Source organism: Macaca nemestrina, chromosome 15 (assembly GCF_043159975.1).
Source record: "Macaca nemestrina isolate mMacNem1 chromosome 15, mMacNem.hap1, whole genome shotgun sequence".
NCBI lineage: Eukaryota > Metazoa > Chordata > Mammalia > Primates > Cercopithecidae > Macaca > Macaca nemestrina.
The window spans coordinates 52,168,947-52,190,624 of NC_092139.1; the positions used below are offsets into that span (position 1 = coordinate 52,168,947).

General features: G+C 41.6%; 1 protein-coding gene and 1 pseudogene across 3 annotated transcripts; both read left to right on the top strand.

Moving 5' to 3' along the window:
• The first annotated feature begins 12 nt into the window (after nt 1-12).
• LOC105486831 (RNA polymerase III subunit F) lies at nt 13-19,523 on the top strand. Of its 3 annotated transcripts, none has more exons than XM_071079727.1 (9): nt 24-400; nt 2,075-2,230; nt 6,642-6,709; nt 7,192-7,259; nt 8,912-9,024; nt 14,226-14,369; nt 14,582-14,689; nt 16,125-16,316; nt 18,342-19,508. In XM_071079727.1, the coding sequence occupies exons 1-9, from the start codon at nt 155-157 to the stop codon at nt 18,417-18,419; spliced, it is 1,173 nt and encodes a 390-aa protein (XP_070935828.1). In that variant the 5' UTR covers nt 24-154; the 3' UTR covers nt 18,420-19,508. The 3 variants fall into 3 exon arrangements, with proteins under 3 accessions (XP_070935829.1, XP_070935828.1, XP_011748205.1); XM_011749903.2 differs by having other exon boundaries at nt 216-400; nt 2,113-2,230; XM_071079728.1 differs by lacking the exon at nt 2,075-2,230 and having other exon boundaries at nt 13-400; nt 18,342-19,523.
• A 567-nt stretch (nt 19,524-20,090) lies between these two features.
• On the top strand, nt 20,091-21,171 carry LOC105486833 (large ribosomal subunit protein eL21-like; annotated as a pseudogene).
• Nucleotides 21,172-21,678: the final 507 nt, after the last annotated feature.

Consider the following 21,678-nt stretch of genomic DNA (forward strand, 5'->3'; position numbering starts at 1 on the left):
GGCTTTCCCATAGGCATCTAAGAATATTCCTTTACAGAGTTGCAAAGTGCTAAAAGTTGGCTTCCCAACTCAGAATGAAGGAACCAAGCTTGTGCGTCCGATGGGCATTGACATTCTGAAAAACAAGGATAAGAAGCTGTAGCGGCGCCTGTAAATGGACCGGAGCAGGCGCGACTTGGCCACCTCCCGCCGAAAAGCAAGGAAGGACCGCTGCGACACGAGGAAAAAAGCCCCTCGTTCTCCGCTAAGCGCTATCCTTCGCTTGTTGCCAGGGTTCTCCCGCTTGCTACCCGGCCGCTCCGTGCATCTTTCCCCCAGGCGTCAGGAACTGCTCCCTCATGGCGGAGGTGAAGGTGAAGGTGCAGCCGCCCGACGCGGATCCGGTCGAAATAGAAAACAGGTAAACCAAACAGGGAAACCAGTGAGACTCCGGCTTGGGACTCCATCAGGCGGCCAGCATTTGGGCAGCCGGACCCCTTCACCCGGATCCCTCGGGAGTGGCCGGATCGGGTTGGGTGAGCACGCGGGAAAACGATTGCGAGGTTCTGGATCCACTTCTAACCTCCCATCCTGGGAGAGCAGAACTCAAGAAGTTCAAAATGGGCTTGACAGCTTGCAACTTTGTGTAGCTGACTCGCTTTGCCCTGATACTTTTGGGGAAGTTGTGATGATGCGCTGCCTTCCTACTTTGACGTGATCATTGCTTTGAGAGGAGACCCTCGGCTTTCCTTCCCTTTAGAACACTTGTGAATGCTTGTTCTAATCCAGGATCGCTCTTGTCACGAAGGGAACGTCTATGTCAAAACGTTTAGGCGGAGTTAGGGCGCAGTTGGTGATTACGAAGCAACATTAAGTCAGGTAGTTTCAGTGCAGTATTGAACTCAAGACTTTTAGGATACCCAAAGCCTCTGCCAGTTTTATTTTATTTTATTTTATTTTTTTTTTTTTGAGACGGAGTCTCGCTCTGTCGCCCAGGCTGGAGTGCAGTGGCGCGATCTCGGCTCACTGCAAGCTCCGCCTCCCGGGTTCACGCCATTCTCCTGCCTCAGCCTCCCGAGTAGCTGGGACTACAGGCGCCCACAACCGCGCCCGGCTAATTTTTTGTATTTTTAGTAGAGACGGGGTTTCACCGTGGTCTCGATCTCCTGACCTTGTGATCCGCCCGCCTCGGCCTCCCAAAGTGCTGGGATTACAGGAGTGAGCCACCGCGCCCGGCCCAGTTTTATTTTTATTTGTTTATTTGTTTGTTTGTTTTTGAGACGGAGTCTCGCTCTGTTTCCAGGCTGGAGTGCAGTGGCAGGATCTCGGCTCACTGTAAGCTCCGCCTCCCTGCAACGTCCGCCTCCTGGGTTCAAGCGATTCCCCTGCCTCAGCCTCCCGAGTAGCTGGGACTACAGGCGCGCACCACCACGCCCAGCTAATTTTTTGTAGTTTAGTAGAGATGGTGTTTCACCATGTTGTCCAGGATGGTCTCGATCTCCTGACCTCGTGATCCGCCCGCCTCGGCCTTCCAAAGTGCTGGGATTACAGGCGTGAGCCACCACCGCCTTTTATATTTTTTACCGAGGCACTGCCACTCTTAGATTATCACGTACTTTTAAAAGACGTAACTTTCTCAAACTGTTAGGAATAATAATTTGTTGATGTTGACTAGGTGAAGATTTTGACCTACTTTGTTTGGTAAATATAATTCCCAAAACAGGCCCCATTTTGGTGAATTGTCATAAATTTTGGCTTCCCACCGGAAATGTCAGCATTTGCCTCCTGCTTGCAGATTTATGGCTTAACTTTGTCATACTTATTACACCTGAGAAAATTGAAGTCTCAGCTTTAATATTATTTCTGTGATTTCATTAGACTTTTGCTCTAATTTAAAGTTATTAGTGAGGAAAAGAAATATTCTTCTTAAATAACAATAATACTGTAATCATGTATTTAGAAATCATCTTCTTCAGTGTCTAAAATGCTTTGATCCAAAACCATCGCAGAAACCCAGATTGTCTTCCAAATGTGAAAAAGGCACAATTTCAAACTATTTTACTTGTGTTTTTACCCCTACTGTCTCTTGAAACAGGTAACCATGAAGGATAACATTAATACCCTTGTTTCTAGGATTATAGAATTATGTCACCAGTTCCCTCATGGAATCACAGACCAAGTAATTCAGAATGAAATGCCTCATATAGAGGCCCAGCAGCGGGCAGTAGCCATCAATAGGTTGTTGTCTATGGTAAGGTGAATCTAACTATTTTGCATAATTACTGATATGCTGATTATCATTGGTTTTTATTATGTAGTTGTGATGGTTAATTTCATGTCAACTTGACTAAGATACAGGATTCCTAGATATCTAGTTAAACATTTTATTGGAGTGTCTGTGAGGGTGTTTCTGGAAGAGGTTAGCATTTTGAATTGGTGAACCCAGTAAAGTAGATGTGGGTCCAGTGTGGGTGAGCATCATCCAATCCATTCAGGGCCTAAATAGAACAAAGTGGCAGAAGAAGATTGAATTCACTCTTTGAATTCAATCTTGATCTGGGCTATGGATCTTGTGCCCTCAGCACTCCTGGTTCTCAGACCTTCAGACTTGGACTGGCATCTACACCCTGAGCTCTCTGCTCTCAGCCCTTTGATCTCCAACACTAACTTTCCTGGGTCTCCAGCTAGCAGAGGGCAGATTATGGGACTCCTCAGCCTCCATAATCACAGAGCAAATACCTTCTGAGGAATCTTTCAAGAGAGAGATGTATCCTATTGGTTCTGTTTCTCTGGAGAACCCTAATACAGCAGTCATAAAACGAGAAAGTATGTTAGGTTTGACTGATAAGACTCTAAACCAGGAAATACCTCAAACTGCCTGAATTGAAAAAAGAAACAATTATGCATTATAAGACAAATGAAATAAATGTATTATGTTATAACTGTTGTATTATTAATTGCCACTGCCGTACATAGGTCTAGTCTGTTCTCACCTTCTGTTCACTTCCTACTACTGGTGTTGGACCATTTCCTATAAAATATACCACCCCCTTCCAACCCCCGATTTTTCTATGAGTTGTCACAGAGCCCAGTCATCAGGGTTTCATTCTCCCCATTGTCACTGAGCATTTCAGGAGCAAGAATGAGTCCAGTTGAATGAAGAATGCTGGGCCTTGGGGAGGAAGTGCAGCCTTAGGCCCCGGTGATATCGCAATGAAATATATCATTGAAGCTATTCTCTAACTGTCCAGAAACAAACAAACAAGCAAGACTGTCTAAAAATCCCCTAGTGGTGCCAGATGCTCTAAATGTCTCCTTACTTTCCCTCATCATTAAAACATACTTTTCCTGAGAGCATTTCAGTTTGGCTTTAGTAGCAGTTAGGTTAAAGAGTTCTACGCCAAGGCGTCATCTGAATGACTGATTTGTTTTTTAAGTCCACTAGCCTTATTGGATCTCCAAGTGCTCTGGATGTGGAGATTTGGGGTCAGATGAATCTTTTCTTAAACCTTTCCCATCAATTTTCTAGCTCAGGAGTTCGCAAACTTTTTCTATAAAGTGCCAGAGAGTATATGTTGTAGGCTTTGTGAGCCATATGATTTCTTTCACAACTACTCTGTCATTTTAGCAAGCAGCAGCCATGGATGATGATACATAAACAAATGGCTACAGCCATGTTCCAGCAAAACTTTAGTTATAAAAACAAGCTGTGGCCGGGCGCGGTGGCTCACGCCTGTAATCCCAGCACTTTGGGAGGCCGAGGCGGGCGGATCACAAGGTCAGGAGATCGAGACCACGGTGAAACCCCGTCTCTACTAAAAATACAAAAAATTAGCCGGGCGCGGTGGCGGGCGCCTGTAGTCCCAGCTACTCAGGAGGCTGAGGCAGGAGAATGGCGTAAACCCAGGAGGCGGAGCTTGCAGTGAGCCGAGATCGCGCCACTGCACTCCAGCCTGGGTGACAGAGCCAGACTCCGTCTCAAAAAAAAAAAAAAAAAAACAAGCTGTGGAGCAGATTGCTGACCCCTGTTCTGCCCCAAGGACAAAGGAATGTTGCTGATTTCTAGTCATTTCACTGTGGCGAAGGTCTTCAGCTCTAGGAAGCATAGAGGAAGGGATTCTGGGAGGTTGTAGCAGTGGAAAAATTCCTTTTTTCCTCTGATCGCCCTTTCAGCTCTTTCCTTCTGACTGAAAATCATCTTCAGCACCTCTGTTTTACCACCTCTGCCACCACCCACCCACTGCGAGTCCTATTGGCTATAGGTTGTATGTAGGCAGTAGTAGAGCTATCAAAGGATATTAAGAAATGAAGTGATAATTAATAAATCATGTAGTGTTTCTGATTTTAGCTCTTAAAAACAGTTCTTAAATTTGCTCTTCACACCCCCTCCATTTCTGTCCCTGGTACCGAACTATGTTCAAGCTCATGGCTTTTACCTCGACAGCTGCAGTAGCATCTTAACTGGCTTCCATGACTCCATCGGTCTCAGAGAAGCCAGCCTGATTTGGGATAACAGTCGTGAGCCACTGCCCCTTGCCCCCGATCCGTCTTAAATGCAGGTCTGACCAAGGCACTCTACCGCCTACAATTTGTTTATACTGGAGATTCAAGTTCAAACTCCTGGGTTTACCACACTGAGTCCCTGCATTGCTTACCAGCCTCATCTCCACCACTGTACCTCAAAAGTTAGGTTTCAGGAGGAACAGACTGTTTTTGGTTTCCTGCCACATCATGCTGTTTCACGCCTCGGGACTCATGTTGTTCCCCCTGCTTAGAAGGTTCTTCTTACTCTTTACAGATGACTAACTCTTTATTCTTTAAGACTCGGCTCTGCCATTGTCTCTAGGAAGTCACTGAACTGCCCCCTACCCCCAGGTTGGGCCACAGCCTGTTCTCCGAGTACCCAACCTGAGAGTTCAGGGTGGCTTTACTTACCTCTATCTTAATGCCAACCAGATGGGTACTGAAGTCAGCTGTGTGTTTCTCTTTTAGAATTCATGTTGTTCCCCCAAACACCTATCATAACACCTGGCACAGTACAAGTATTCAGTAAATATTCATAAGCTGGATAAATGACCAAATAGAGCCTCTGGATTGGGCCTTGTAGTCCTACTTTGCCACTTCATGGGGTCAGGGAACAGAGGGAGTAGGTCACCGTTCATTCAGTATGTAAATCCATTTCCAAGTCATGTCTGTTTTAAAACAAGGGAATGAGCCGGGCACAGTGGCTCATGCCAGTAATCCCAGCACTTTGGGAGGCTGAGGCAGGCAGATCACTTGAGGCCAGGAGTTCGAGACCAGCCTGGCCAACATGGCATAACCCTGTCTCTACTAAAAGACAAAAATCAGCCTGGCATGGTGGCATACACCTGTAATCCTACCTACTTGGGTGGCTGAGGCACGAGAATCGCATGAACCCAGGAGGCAGAGGTTGCAGTGAGCCAAGATCGTGCCACGGCACACCAGCCTGGATGACAGAGTGAGACTCTGTCTCTAAATAAATAAATAAATAAAACAAGGGAATGGCCTTTCTCTCAACTATGGCTTTCCAGTACTGCCAGAGCCTAGTGCTATGACTATCTGGGTTCTCTTAAGTTCGGACCCAAGGAAATTCAGGAGCATGATAGACATACTTTATTTTGCTTCTGAATTGCTGTGTAAAAACAATACTACTCTAGTCCTTTTATTCATTGGCTGACATCAGTAAATGTCACTATTAACTTTTTTTGTTTTTTTGTTTGTTTTTTTTTTTCCAAGATGGAGTCTTGCTCTGTCACCCAGGCTGGAGTGTAGTGGTGCGATAGCTCAGCCTCCCAAGTAGCTGGGATTACAGGCACTTGCCACTGCACCGGGCTAATTTTTGTATTTTTAGTAGAGACAGGGTTTCGCCATGTTAGCCAGGCTGATCTCGAACTCCTGACCTCAAATGATCCACCCGCCTCGGCCTCCCAAAGTGCTGGGATTACAGGTGTAAGCCACCATGCCCAGCCATTAACTTTATAAATTTTATTTTTCACTGTGCAACAGAATATGCCTATTTAGTCTTTATTTAAACTTTTTATTTATATAAGTTATATTTTTACTGTATTTATTTTATATATGTAATTTGGATTTATTTGATTTTGAATATAGATTTTTATTCTCAAGCTGCTTTTTAAAAATTCTTTATGCAGGCCGGGCGCAGTGGCTCACGCCTGTAATCCCTGCACTTTGGGAGGCCGAGGCGGGCGGATCACGAGGTCAGGAGATCGAGACCATCCTGGCTAACACAGTGAAACCCCGTCTCTACTAAAATACAAAAAATTAGCAGGGCGCGGTGGCGGGCGCCTGTAGTCCCAGCTACTCGGGAGGCTGAGGCAGGAGAATGGCGCGAACCCGGGAGGCGGAGCTTGCAGTGAGCCGAGATGGTGCCACTGCACTCCAGCCTGGGCGACAGAGTGAAGACTCCGCCTCAAAAAAAAAAAAAAAATTCTTTATGCATTGGTCATATAACCAAGCCAAGATCTAGCATACAGGAAATTGTTAGTATTGATATTTTGAAAAATTTTGAGATTAAAGAGCAGGTTTTGAAAAATTAAGAATGTTAAATAATGTATCAACATTTGTCATTTGACGTATCTCCAAAATAATTGACTCCTGTTTTCTACTGTCTTAAAAACTAGGGTCAGTTGGATCTCTTAAGGAGCAATACAGGCCTTTTATATAGAATAAAGGACTCTCAGAATGCTGGGTAAGTACTAGTTTTTTTAATTTTAAGAAAATTTTTATTATTGCGAAAGTAATGTATGTGTTGGGAATAAAGCTAATACAAAATTACATAAACCTGTCCTGTGTATCATCCCCACCTCCTATGATATATTACATTTCCCAGAGGTAGCTGCTCTTAATAATTTAGTATATATCCTTTCTTCTAGCTATATATAAATACACATAGATGATTATATATTTATATATAATCTTTCTTTTTTTTTTTTTAACAAAAATGGAATCATGCTATCCATTCTGTTTTGCAACTTGTTTTTTTCACTTACTATATCTTGGACATCTTTTCATGTTGGTACACACAGCTCTGTCTCATTCTTTTTAAGGTAAGCCTTTCTTTTGGTAAATATGTCACTGTGGTGACCTTGTCTGTTAATTTTAAGTAGTGATGTAGATTATTAGATTATCCTGTAGTCTTTACCTTATTAATTTTACTTTATTCCCCTGCAGTAAAATGAAGGGGTCAGATAACCAAGAAAAACTAGTATATCAAATCATAGAGGATGCAGGAAATAAAGGTAAGCATGTAAAGGATGAAGCAGAAAAAAACATTGTCTTTGGAGCTTAATATAGGGACCCAGATCTCAGCTTCCCAGGGTAGAGCTCGGTGAACAGAGTATGCTGAGGAAGGGAATAGAACATACAAATATAACATGCATGTGCCTGAAGGACACCCAAGAGTAAGGCCATTGTTGCCTTGAAAGAGACAAGAACTAGAGGGCTATGGCCAGGGATGGAAAAAGACTTCTGAATTCTGAGTCACATGAATGTATTATCTATTCAAAATAAATCACATTTAAGTTTTTTTTAAAAGAATCTGTACCTTCTAGCTATATGACCATGGACAAGTTACTTAAACTTTGTAAGCTTCAGTTTCTTCATCTTACCTATAAATTGTGGATGCTGACACCTCTCGTTTTTGCAAGGACCAAAAGGAAAGCCGGTGTCGTGTAGCAGTGTCTTAATGGATGTCCCTCTGCACTATAGTTCCTCTTCTACCCCCCTTGAAGAACTGTATCTAGATTGCAATCCTCAATTACAATAATTTAGGATCTATTTGAGTCATTGATAGTAGCTTGAAAAATTGAGATGTAATCTGAAATTATATAACTAATTCTTATATTTATTAAAATTAACATTTTTAAAAATAGTCCTATGAGAAGGCCATTCTGCATATTTTTTTAATCTTCCTGTCTCATTATGCCACTACATTGGGAAGAAAATAGGGCAAAATGTTTACATACATTCCCTTTCCATATATAACACTTATTTCCTTCTTTGAAAAAGAAATCATTGCTTCTCACACAGGGCTTTTAGCAGCTGTAAGAACCCTAGGCTTCCTTTTTCCATCTCACAAATACAATGTTGTATAAATAATGGATTACGTGCATGCAGACACTCATCTAAAGAGTGTTTTTGTCCCACTTGAGGATGGCAGTTGACCTTGACCCAAATTTAAGTTTGTATTTCACATTTACAATCTAAAATGAAAATATCAGAAAACAGAATTAAGGGTACGGATGATATAAGTTAATTCTGTTGCATCCATGATTCTTCCTTCCTTTATAAAAATGTCCTTTTCATAATTTTTGTTTGTTTGTTTTTTGAGACGGAGTCTCGCTCTGTTGCCCAGACTGGAGTGCAATGGCGTGACCTTGGCTCACTACAACCTCTGCCTCCCGGGTTCAAACAATTCTCGTGCCTCAGCCTCCCAAGTAGCTAGGAGTACAGGTGCACACCACCAGGCCCCACTAATTATTTTTGCATTTTTAATAGGGACAGAGTTTCACCATGTTGGCCAGGCTGGTCTCAAACTCCTGAGCTCAAGTGATCCACCTGCCTCGGCCTCCCTAATTGCTGGGATTACAGGCATGAGCCACTGTGCCCGGCCCTTTCCATAAAATTTTTAAAAGTGTGCCACACTGGGATTCCAAGAAATTTCTGGTTAGAAATTATAAATCATTATAATAATAATAAATCTTATAAAGCATTAGACTTATTTATTGTTTGGCATACTTTTGCTACTTTAGCCAAGGTTCTTACCTCTAAGTCATTTCATTTTTACCGTTAGCTTTATACTGCTAGCTTTGGAATGAGATACGAGTTAGAGGAATAAAATTAAAAATCCATGAAAACATAGCTCAACTTATTTTACTTTACTTTCTCATAGGAATATGGAGCAGAGATATCCGCTATAAAAGTAATTTGCCATTAACAGAAATCAACAAAATCCTGAAGAATTTGGAAAGTAAAAAGCTTATCAAAGCTGTTAAGTCTGTGGCAGTGAGTAGTCCTTTCCTCAAATATCCACTTACAAATATGTTGCTTCAAGTTTGAATTCTTGAAGTTATGTCATGATTTAGAACAGCTGGTCCAAAAAGACTTAAAAATTTAGCTCATGTTGGATTGGTTTGGAGATACTGCTTAGACTTGTCCCTACACAGTTGGTTCTTGGTGTCTCACCCACTCAAAGATCTAAAACTACTTTACTGTCTTCAGTGAAGAATCTTTGGAACTGTGAACATTTTTCCTAGATTTTATGGTATATAGGATAATTTACTTTATCCCAACATACTAACTTTCTCATTCAACAAAGAATATTTTCTGTGTGCCAGACACTGTTCTGAGTGCTTGGGATACATTAATGAACAAGTCGTAGAAAGATTCCTGCCTTGGTGGAGCTTCTCTTCTAGTACACGTGTGTTTTTCCTGCTCCTCATCCTGTCCCACTCCTGCTCCAGAGCTTGCTCCCTCAGGGACATCTGCCCCTAATCTCACTGATTTAGACATCAGAGGAGCTGAGATTCCCCTAGAATAAAGTTTGCTTCAATACACATTTCATAAGAATTAAAGCTATAATTCAAATTTTATAATTTCCAAGCTGTTAAGTCTGTGGCAGTGAGTAGACCTTTCCTCAAATATCCACTTACATATGTTGCTTCAAGTTTTTATTTTTGAATAAAACAAGAATTATAAGAACTGTAACATCAGTTATAAGAATTTGATGCTTATTTGTGATTTTATTTATCAAATATTTATGCTGTACCACTTCTCATTTAGAATAACATTTCCCTTCCACATTGTTTAATGGATAATTTCAAATATATATAAAGGTAGAAAAAATCATATAATAAATCCCTGTGTATCCATCACCTAGCCTCATTTTGCCAGTCTTCCTTCTACATCTTTATGTTTAATAACAGCTTTGCTGAAATATAATTCATCATTCATACCACAGAATTCATTCATCCTTTTAAAGTGTAAAATCTTTGGATTTACAGTCACTGGTTTTTACTATAATCTTAGAGTTGTGCAACTATCACCGCTGTCCTAATTTTAGAACATTTTCGTCACCCCCAAATGTGACCACTAGTATTTATTTCCCAGCCTCTCTTTCCACAGTCTCTAACAACGAATAGTTTATTTTCTGTCTTTATTATAGATTTGCCTATTCTGGACAGTTCCTATGAATGGAATAATAGAATATGTAGTCTTTTATGTATGACTACTTTGACTTAGCATGATGTTTTCAAGGTTTATCCATATTGTACTTCATTCCTTCTTATTGCCAATTAAAATTCCATTGTACAGATGTATATCACCGTTTGTTCATTCATCCGTTGCTTAACTTCTGTGTCCTTTTAAGGGTTAAAATAATCTTAGATCTAAGTGTAAAGTGCAAAACTATAAAACTTTTAGAAGAAAACACAGAAAATCTACATGACCTTGGCTTTATTAATGAATTGTTGGACTACAACTCCAATAGTAGTCTATGAAAGAAAATGTTGATAAGTTGGAGTTTATCAAAATTTTTTGAAAACCTCGGCTTTGCAAGACATTGCTAAGAGAATGAAAGGACAAGTTACATACTAAAAGATATTTGCAAATCACATATTTGATACAGCACTTGTCTCCCAAATATACAAAGAACTCCCAACATTCAACAATAAGAAAACAACACTTTGGGAGCCCAAGGCAGGTGGATCAGCTGAGGTCAGGAGTTCAAGACCAGCCTGACCAACATGGTGAAACCCTGTCTCTACTAAAAATACAAAATCATCCAGGCGTGGTGGCACGTGTCTGTAATCCCAGCTACTTGGGAGGCTGAGGCAGGAGAATTGCTTGAACCCAGGAGGCAGAGGTTGCAGTGAGCCGAGATTGCACCACTGCACTCCAGCCTGGGCAACAAAAGCGAAACTCCTTCTCAAAACAAACAAACAAACAAAAAACAAAGAAAACAAATAATACAACTAAAAATGAGCAAAAGATCTGAACCTCACCAAAGAAGATACACAGATGGCAGATAAGCATATGAAAAGATGCTCTACATTATTTTTCATTAGAGAACTGCAAATTAAAATAAAATTTAGTGTAGTAAGATGCCTCTACATACCTATTAGAATAGCTGAAACCTAAAAATTGTTAATACCATATGCTGACAAGATACAAACCAAGACGAACACTCATACATTGCTAAGAATGCAAAATGGTACAGCCCCTTTGTAAAAAAGCTGGGCAGTTTTTTACAAAACTAAACACAGCTTTACCACATTGTCCAAAGGTCAAGCTCTTAAGTATTTACCCAACTGATTTGAAAACTTATGTCCACATAACTACATGAATATTTATAGCAGCTTTATTTGCAATCAGCAGCTTTATTCATAATCAAAAGCAACCAAAGTATTGTTCAATAGGTGAATGGATAAACAAACCAGAATATTATTCAGTTATAAAAAGAAATAAGCTATCATGAAAAGATATGAGTAAATCTTAAATGCATATTGCTAAGTAAAAGAAGCCAGTCCAAAAAGGCTACATACTGTATGATTACAACTATATGACATACTGGAAAAGCAAAACTATAAAGACTAAAAAGATCAGGGGTGAGGGCAGGGATGGTGGGGAAAGTTGAATAGGTGAAGCACGAGAAATATTTTTAGGGTGGTGAAATTATTTTGTATGACAGAAGCATTAACCAAATTAACCCAAGCTTTGCTGTCCAAAGTTTTTATTAGGGTTTCATTATACAGGCATGATTGATTGAATTATTGCTTATGTGAGTGAATTCAATCTCCAGCTCCTCTCCCCTCCCAAGAGATTGGACTGATGTCACGTGGCCCAAAGCCCCAACCCTCTAATCATGTGGTTGGTCTTTCCAGCATGGATACCTCCTATCCTGAAACGATTTAGGGTCCCATCAGGAGTCACTTTGTTAACATAAACCCAGGTGTGATCTAAGGGATTCACCATGAATAACAAGGCCTATTGGGAAATTCCAAAGATGTAGAAGTTACTTCCTAGAAAAAAAGACATAGTCTAGCCAAATTTTTTTTTTTTTTTTTTTTGAGACATGGTCTGGCTCTGTCACCCAGACTGGAGTGCAGTAGCACGATCATAGGTCACTGCAGCATCAACCTTCTAGGCTTAAGCCATCCTCCCACCACAGCCTTCCAAGTAGCTGGGACTATAGGCACATGCCACCATGCTCAGCTCATTTTTGTATTTTTGTAGAGACAGCATTTTACTATGTTGTCCAGGCCTGTCTTGAACTCCTAGACTTAAATATCTACTCACCTCAGACTCCCAAAGCGCTGGGATTACAGTCATAAGCCACCATGCCTGGCCCAAATTCTTCATGTTTACGACCCAGTGAAATTTGGGTTCCTCAGTGTTGGAGTGAGCAGTTACAGACAAACAAGGGAAGTTAGAATGATCCATGTAGCAATGGATTAGACTTGAAAACATCAGTATGGACTCTTGTGTAATTTAATATAAATAATATAGATGGTTAATTTAGAAATATTGAGTATAGCTATATGTATATATACAAGGGTTAATATGCACACATAAGTCTTGTGCTGCCAACTGAGAAGGCCTAGAAGTGATGACATCCCGATGGCAATGAACACATCTAGTGCCCAAGTCTTGGTTTCTAATACTATCATGCAATAAAATGAACATACTGAAAATGCTCCTGACGCTGGGCGCGGTGGTTCATGCCTGTAATCCCAGCACTTTGGGAGGCCAACGCAGGTGGATCACCTGAGGTCAGGAATGAAACCAGCTTGACCAACATGGTGAAACCCCATTTCTACTAAAAATACAAAAAATTGGCTGGGCATGGTGACAGGCGCCTGTAATCTCAGCTACTCGGGAGGCTGAGATAGGAGAATCACTTGAACCTGGCTCCAGCCTGGGCAATGAGAGCGAAACTCTGTCTCAAAAAAAAAAAAAAAAAAAAAAAGGAAATGCTCTTGACATCTTGTAGTGCTAGAAAGTAAGAAAATGCTAAAATAGCTGGACACGGTGGCTCACGCCTGTAATCTCAGCACTTTGGGAGGCCGAGGCAGGAGGATCACGAGGTCAAGAGATCGAGACCATCCTGGCCAACATGATGAAACCCCGTCTCTACTAAAAATACAAAAATTAGCTGGGCATGGTGGCGCGTGCATGTAATCCCAGCTACTTGGGAGGCTGAGGCAGGAGAATCACTCGAACCCAGGAAGCAGAGGTTGCAGTGAATGGGGATTGCACTACTATACTCCAGCCTGGGCGACAGAGCAAGACCTGTCTCAAAAAAGAAAAAAAAAAGAAAGTGCTAAAATACACACACACACACACACACACACACACACAAACACAACGATGGGAGCATATCAAAGGGATACAGGAACCAAGTGAAAAGCTTCCAATGCCCAAAGCATTCCAAAGCTTCCAATATGGGAATAACAACGAAGTATTTGAATGTAACTCAAAGTATAAGAAAAATACTCATGAGTCCACAGTGATAGAAATATGGTGTTTGAGGCCGGGCGCGGTGGCTCAAGCCTGTAATCCCAGCACTTTGGGAGGCCGAGATGGGCGGATCACGAGGTCAGGAGATCGAGACCATCCTGGTTAACATGGTGAAACCCCGTCTCTACTAAAAAAAAAAAAAAAATACAAAAAACTAGCTGGGCAAGGTGGCGGATGCCTGTAGTCCCAGCTACTCGGGAGGCTGAGGCAGGAGAATGGCGTGAACCCGGGAGGCGGAGCTTGCAGTGAGCTGAGATCCGGCCACTGCACTCCAGCCTGAGTGACAGCGCGAGACTCCGTCTCAAAAAAAAAAAAAAAAAAAAAAAAAAGAAATACGGTGTTTGAGAAATTGTCACAACTAAAAGAAGCCTGAGTGAGATGACTAAATGTAGTATGACGTCCTGGATGGAATCCTGGAGCAGAAAAGGAACATTAGGACTAATAAAATCTGAATAAAGTACGGCATTTAGTTAGTAATGATTTATGAATATTAGTTCATTAATTGTGACAAGTGTACCAAACTAATCCAAGACATTAAAAATAGGTGAGACAATGTGGAGCATATAGGAGCTCTGTGTACTATCCTTGCAATAATTCTGTACATCTTAAACTGTTCCAAAATATAGGTGTTTTTCTTTTCGTTTCTGGAAATTGTTATAAACACATGAACTGTGCATGTTCTTTCCTAGGCCTCAAAAAAGAAGGTGTACATGCTCTATAACCTGCAGCCGGACCGGTCTGTGACTGGCGGAGCCTGGTATAGTGACCAGGATTTTGAATCTGAGTTTGTAGAGGTGCTGAACCAACAGTGTTTTAAATTCCTACAATCCAAGGTGAGGTATGATTGAAGAAACATCACCGCAAACCCTCTTGTAAAAAGTTTTTCATAGAGAATTTTAATCTATCATATTTTATAGGAATTAAAAACCTGAAATTGGTAATTTTTACTAAACTAAATATGTTCTGCTGTTGGTTTCAGTATAAAGTGTATTCAGAAAACACACCAATATTCTTGCTTAGATTTCTTATGTTTCAATCCTTATAGGCAGAAACTGCACGAGAAAGCAAACAGAACCCAATGATACAAAGAAATAGTTCATTTGCCTCATCACATGAAGTGTGGAAATATATCTGTGAATTGGGAATCAGTAAGGTCAGAACTGAATTTCATCTTATTTTTTAAAACATATTCTTCATCACATACAGTATATTCCAAACATGTATTTGACCCAGACTGTTTTTTGGGGGATGATAGCTACGAACATTCTCCAGAATCCACTTTGGGAAAATACTGTCCTGTATCTTAAGCAAAGGCAGTCGCTGCCATTGGGCATTGTCTGAACTGACACTAAGCTTGGGACACTGATGCTTTTTAAATTTTTTTTGGAAATAGGGTCTCATTTTGTTGCCCAGGCTGGTTTTAAACTATTGGACTCAAGTGATCCTCCTGCGTTGGCCTCCCAAAGTGCCACTGTACCTTAGCCTTTTGAAATTCTTTTTTTTAAGGACACTGATGCTTTTCACAGTGAAGAAGTGGCCATTTGGACATTTCATTTTAATTTCCTGGGCCTCAGATTTCTCATTTATAAAAACTAGGAACTGGCCGGGCGCGGTGGCTCAAGCCTGTAATCCCAGCACTTTGGGAGGCCGAGACAGGCGGATCACGAGGTCAGGAGATCGAGACCATCCTGGCTGACATGGTGAAACCCCGTCTCTACTTTAAAAATACAAAAAAACTAGCCGGGCGAGGTGGCAGGTGCCTGTACTCCCAGCTACTCGAGAGGCTGAGGCAGGAGAATGGCGTGAACCCAGGAGGCGGAGCTTGCAGTGAGCTGAGATCCGGCCACTGCACTCCAGCCTGGGCGGCAGAGCGAGACTCCGTCTCAAAAAAAAAATAAAAAAATAAAAAAAAATAAAAACTAGGAACTTGGACTATTTGATGTTTAAAGTGCCTTTCTGCTCAAGCATTTTATAAATCTCCAATAAATTCCTGCTAAAGAAATGCTACTTTTTTATAAGATTTCTAGATTTTACTTAAGAAGTAAAAAATACCAGAAAGTGTCAAACTCAGCATGCGCTTAGAGTTCTGTCCCTGGCATTTCAGTGGTTTGTGCTAACTTGGACTATTGTTCCTCCTCTTTGTGCTTCAAATTACTCCACCCCAGCATAATGTTTCTCCCATTTCACAGAAGAATTGTGACCCTTTACTGTTTTATTTATTTATTTGAGATGGAGTTTGGCTCTTGTTGCCCAGGCTGGAGTGCAGTGGTGTGATCTCGGCTCACTGCAACCTCCGCCTCCCATGTTCAAGCCATTCTCTTGCCTCAGCCTCCCGAGTAGGTGGGATTACAAATGCCCGCCACCACACCTAGCTAATTTTTGTATTTTTAGTAAAGATGGGGTTTTGCCACGTTGGCTAGGCTGCTCTCAAACTGCTGACCTCAGGTGATCCACCTGCCTCGGCCTCCCAAAGTGCTGGGATTACAGGCGTGAGCCACCGCGCCGAGCAACCGTTTACTGTTTTAACACCCTCCAAGTGGATATCTCCCTGTCCTATTTGTGTCCTTTCTGATGTATCCCTTTTTTAGGTAGAGTTATCCATGGAGGACATTGAAACCATCCTGAATACACTCATTTATGATGGAAAAGTGGAGATGACGATCATCGCTGCAAAAGAAGGCACAGTTGGCAGTGTAGACGGACACATGAAACTGTACAGGGCAGTCAGTCCAATCATCCCTCCCACAGGTTTGGTCCGGGCACCCTGTGGACTCTGCCCGGTGAGTTACAGTGGCTTCACTTTACACTTGACTGCCCCTGGGTGCAAGTGCCACATTAAGAAACAGAGCAAGCACACCCCAGTTTTCTCAGACTCTTAGGGTTGACCAAGAGCTATTCAAACCTCTATGAAACCTTGATGAACAGACCTTTAATGAACAAATCATTGCTTTACATTCTTTTTTTTTTTTTTTTGAGATGGAGTCTCACTCTATCGCCTAGGCTGGAGTGCAGTGGCACGATCTTGACTCACTGCAACCTCCACCTCCCAAGTTCAAGCGGCTCTCCTGCCTCAGCCTCCCGAGTATCTGGGATTACAGGCACCCGCCACCATGCCCAACTAATTTTTTGTGTTTTTAGTGGAGATGGGGTTTCACCATATTGGCCAGACTGGTCTTGAACTCCTGACCTCAGGTGATCCCCTCGGCCTCCCAAAGTGCTGAGATTACAGGCATGTGCCACCATATCCAGCCTCCTGCTTTACATTCTTTCTTGGAATAACCACATTAAGGATATTTGCGTTTTCTGCTCTTGGCCTTGAAATGGACACTTTTTGATGAGGGCTAATCATTTCACCTAAATAGGGCAGAAAATGAGATTTGTTGAGAACCTACCTTGGGCCAGGTGTGTCCTAGATGATTTCCATAGGTGCTCTCATTTAATCTTCCTTACCTTCTTGAAGCTCGTGGTGTTACTTCCCCTTAAAAGTGAGGGAGCTTAGACTTAGGAAGACCTAGGGGCCTATAGCTTAGAAGTAACTGGGATTCAAACCCAGAGATCATGTCTTTCCCCTGCAGCATGCCCCAGCACTCCTCCTTCATTCGTTCCCAAATTTTATAAGTGCCAACTCTATGCTCTAGTCACTAAGGATACAAGAGGAAGTATAAGACACTGTTCCAGTCCTCATGGCATTTATAGTCATGAGCCTGCGTGTGTTTTATTTCATTATATCAGCCTTTGTCTATATGCCTAAGCTCTCTATGCCCTGGTTTCAATCTGTAGACAAAAGGCTAACATATTAGGAATTCTATTTTGCACCCTTCACAAAAAGGTAGCTAAACATGAAACATTCAGTTAATCAAAATCAAGTCATTCATATGTATAGGTCTCCCTGCCTGTTTTCCTGTGTTACCTGGTGATGACCTTTTGCCCAGCAGACAGGTGAGCATGGTCATCTTAATGCCACAGTAAAAGGCCTCTCTACTACTCCTAACTTGATGATCACAAAGCGGGCCCTATTATAGTATGCTCTTTTTTTTTTTTGGTGTTTTTTTTTGGTTTTTTTTTTTTTTGCAGAGATGGAGTCTCGCTCTGTCACCCAAGCTGGAGTGCAGTGGTGTGATCTTGGCTCACTACAACCTCCGCCTCCCGGGTTCAAGCAGTTCTCCTGCCTCACCCTCCTGACTAGCTGGGATTACAGGCGCCTGCCACCACGCTTCGCTAATTTTTGTATTCTTAGTAGATACTGATGGGGTTTCACCATGTTGGCCAGGATGGTCTCGATCTCTTGACCTTGTGATCTGCCCACCTTGGCCTCCCAATGTACTGGGATTACAGGCATGAGCCACCATGCCCGGCCATAGTATGTTCTTAAATACAGTCCTAATCCCTTTCAGTTTGCAAGTTTTGTTTTTGCCGGGCGCAGTGGCTGAAGCCTGTAATCCTAGCACTTTGGGAGGCCGAGACGGGCGGATCACGAGGTCAGGAGATCGAGACCATCCTGGCTAACACGGTGAAACCCCGCCTCTACTAAAAAATACAAAAAAAAGCTAGCCGGGTGAGGTGGCGCGCGCCTGTAGTCCCAGCTACTGGGGAGGCTGAGGCAGGAGAATGGCGTAAACCCGGGAGGCGGAGCTTGCAGTGAGCTGAGATCCGGCCACTGCACTCCAGCCTGGGTGACAGAGCGAGACTCCGTCTCAAAAAAAAAAAAAAAAAAAGTTTTGTTTTTAATCTTGCTTTAAATAAGTGGTTGGGTCTTAGATATTTTAAAACTTTAATTTGAGTATAATTTTTTTTCTTTTTTAAAGGTTTTTGATGACTGCCATGAAGGTGGTGAGATTTCACCATCTAACTGTATTTACATGACAGAGTGGCTCGAATTTTAATAGAGAGCTATGAACTTAATGGACATTTTGCAAATGAAGTTACTTTGGGAGCAGGTAATTTAATTCATGATGGAACATCAAATCTCCTTGAAAGCAAACTTCATAATAATGGATATAGACTTGCTGCTATGAAAACATATTTTTTTATTTATGAAGACTAAATTTATATTAGTAAAATAGCCAGTAGAATATGAAAGAAATAAGGTTAGTAGTGAAATTCATTCTTCAAGAAATAAAACACTTTGAAACTCTGGAGGACCACATCTTTCAAGACGCCTGATGGGCCAAGGAAAAAGATGCTAACATACCCATATTTACCAAGTACTATGATAAGGGCTAGAGTATAAAAATGTTCTTTTTAAAGTTATTTATTAAGTTCTTCATTGGAAGTTTTTTCATATCTGGTTCACTACCACCAGTTCTGTTTTCTGCTTTCTCAGTGGTTTCATTGAAAAGAAATTAGAAGTGGTTAAAGGCAGGAATAGCAAAGGAGTGTATGCAAACTTGGGGTATGACTAGGGGAGAGTGGAACATGCCTGTTCCACACACTATTCCTTTTTATATCAGAAATGTTCTTTTAGGAGACTATGTTACCATACTTACTTCAAACCCAATGACTACTGTCAAGGATATATTTTCAGTACATAAATATTATAATTTTCATCCTAAAGAGAGTATTTTCACTGTTCCTTCTTTCTTAAAGTCTTATGTTTCACTCTGTAACTCAAATGTATTCTTTCTTAGAATTTACCCTAGATTCTTATTTAATGTCTTCAGTAGACTGAATGTTGTGTGTGCCCCCAAAATTCTAATGTTGAAATCTTATTTCCAATGTGATAGTATTTGGAGGTGAGGCCTTTGGGAAGTGATAGGTCAGGAGAGTAAGAGCCCTCATGAATGGGATTAGTGCCCTTATAAAAAGAGACCCAGAGAGCTCCATCACCCCTTCTGCCACGTGAAATGGAGAAGACAGCCATCTACAAATGAGGAAGTGGGTCCTCACCAGAAAACACATCTGTAAGCACCTTGATCTTGGACTTCCCAGCCTCCAGAATTATGAGAAATAAATTTCTATTGTTGATAAACCAGTCTATGGTATTCTGTTCTAGCATTAACTAAAACTAAAAATACTCCATGCCCTCCATTCACACTTTATTTTGAGGGAGGGGATAACATTCTTTTCTTACTCTGTTTTAGATTTATTTCCCTTCCTTACTCTGTTCTAAAAATCATGGTGAGATATGTCTACGCAGAAAGCCATAATTGTCCTCAGTTCTAATAGCACTTTCAGTTCCTATCGTCAGCCACATAGAAAACACTAGGTTATTTGATGTATTGTTGCACAGAAGTTGACTGTAGGGCTTTTTAGAATTTTAGCTTCATATTTTCACTTTGTAGCTCCAGTTAGAAGTTTCTATATCTAAGCCAAAAACATGGGACCCAATGGAAAGGAATTCAAGCTCTGCTAGTACTGACGATTGGGTTCTAACACCAGTTTGGAGATACTCTAAGTGGATATCAGAAGAGTTATTTTAAGATAAATGGTATCAGTAAAATAAAATTCAGCTCAGTAACCAATTTTTGTCCAATACATTCTTTGGCCAGCTCTACAAATTAGCATTTGATGACACTAGCTCTTTGTAACAAAAATTATTTCAAGTATTTGATATATATACCTATATAACTCCCATCTTCCAGTAATTCGCCAAAATGACGAACACAAAGGGAAAGAGGAGTGGCACCCAATATATGTTCTCTAGGACTTTTAGAAAACATGCAATTGTTCCTTTGGCCATGTATATGCGAATCTATAAGAAAGGTGATATTGAAGACATCAAAGGAATGGGTACTGTTCAAAAAGGAATGCCCCACAGGTGTTACCATGGCAAAACTGGAAGAGTCTACAATGTTCACCAGCATGCTGTTCGCACTATTGTAAACAAGCAAGGGCAAGATTCTTGCCAAGAGAATTAATGCGTGTGTTGAGCACATTAAGCACTCTAAGAGCCGAGACAGCTTCCTGAAACGTGTGAAGGAAAATGATCAGAAGAAGAAAGAAGCCCAAGAGAAAGATACCTGGGTTCGCCGGGCACGGTGGCTCACGCCTGTAGTCCCAGCACTTTGGGAGGCTGAGGCAGGCGGATCATGAGGTCAGGAGATGGAGACCATCCTGGCCAACATGGTGAAAACCTGTGTCTACTAAAAATACAAAAATTATCTGGGCATGGTGGCACGCGCCTGTAGTCCCAACTACTCGGAAGGCTGAGGCAGGAGAATCACTTGAACCTGGGAGGCAGAGGTTGCAGTAAGCTGAGATCACGCCCCTGCACTCCAGCCTGGTGACAGAGCAAGACTCCGTCTCGAGAAAAAAATAGAAAGTTACCTGGGTTCAACTGAAGCGCCAGCCTGCTCCACCCAGAGAAGCACACTTTGTGAGAACCAATAGGAAGGAACCTGAGCTGCTGGAACCTATTCCCTATGAATTCATGGCATAATAGGTGTTAATAAAAGACCTCTGGACTGTAAAAAATACATATATACACATACATATATACACACACATACATATATATACACATATACATATATAGATATAGGAAGGATTTGGGAACCTGGAACTACAGACGGTTTCTCTTCTACCCTCAGTGAGAGTTGGAATGGTAAGAACAATGTCTGTCCTTCCTGGGACTTAGCCTATCAAAAAGGCACTAGTTTTATATAGTAAGAAAAATGAACTTGGAAGAGAGCTAGAAATGAGAAGAAACCAGCTTATTTTTTTTTTTTTTTTTTTTTTTTGAGACGGAGTCTTGCTCTGTCGCCCAGGCTGGAGTGCAGTGGCGCAATCTCGGCTCACTGCAAGCTCCGCCTCCCGGGTTCACACCATTCTCCTGCCTCAGCCTCCCGAGTAGCTGGGACTACAGGCGCCCGCCACTGCGCCCGGCTAATTTTTTTCTATTTTTAGTAGAGACGGGGTTTCACCATGGTCTCGATCTCCTGACCTTGTGATCCGCCCGCCTCGGCCTCCCAAAGTGCTGGGATTACAGGCGTGAGCCACCGCGCCCGGCCAGCTTATGTTTTAAATATAGGCTTTGTCTTATGTCTCTATAGCTAAAGATTGGTTTTTAGAGCTTAACATTCAATGTGCAAAACAAAAGTATTCCTTACCTCACCAATAAAGAGAACCTGCAAACTTTTTTCTCATGGCATGTTTTTAATTCTGAAAATTAACTTTAGGAGATAAGAGACTATTTAAAAATAC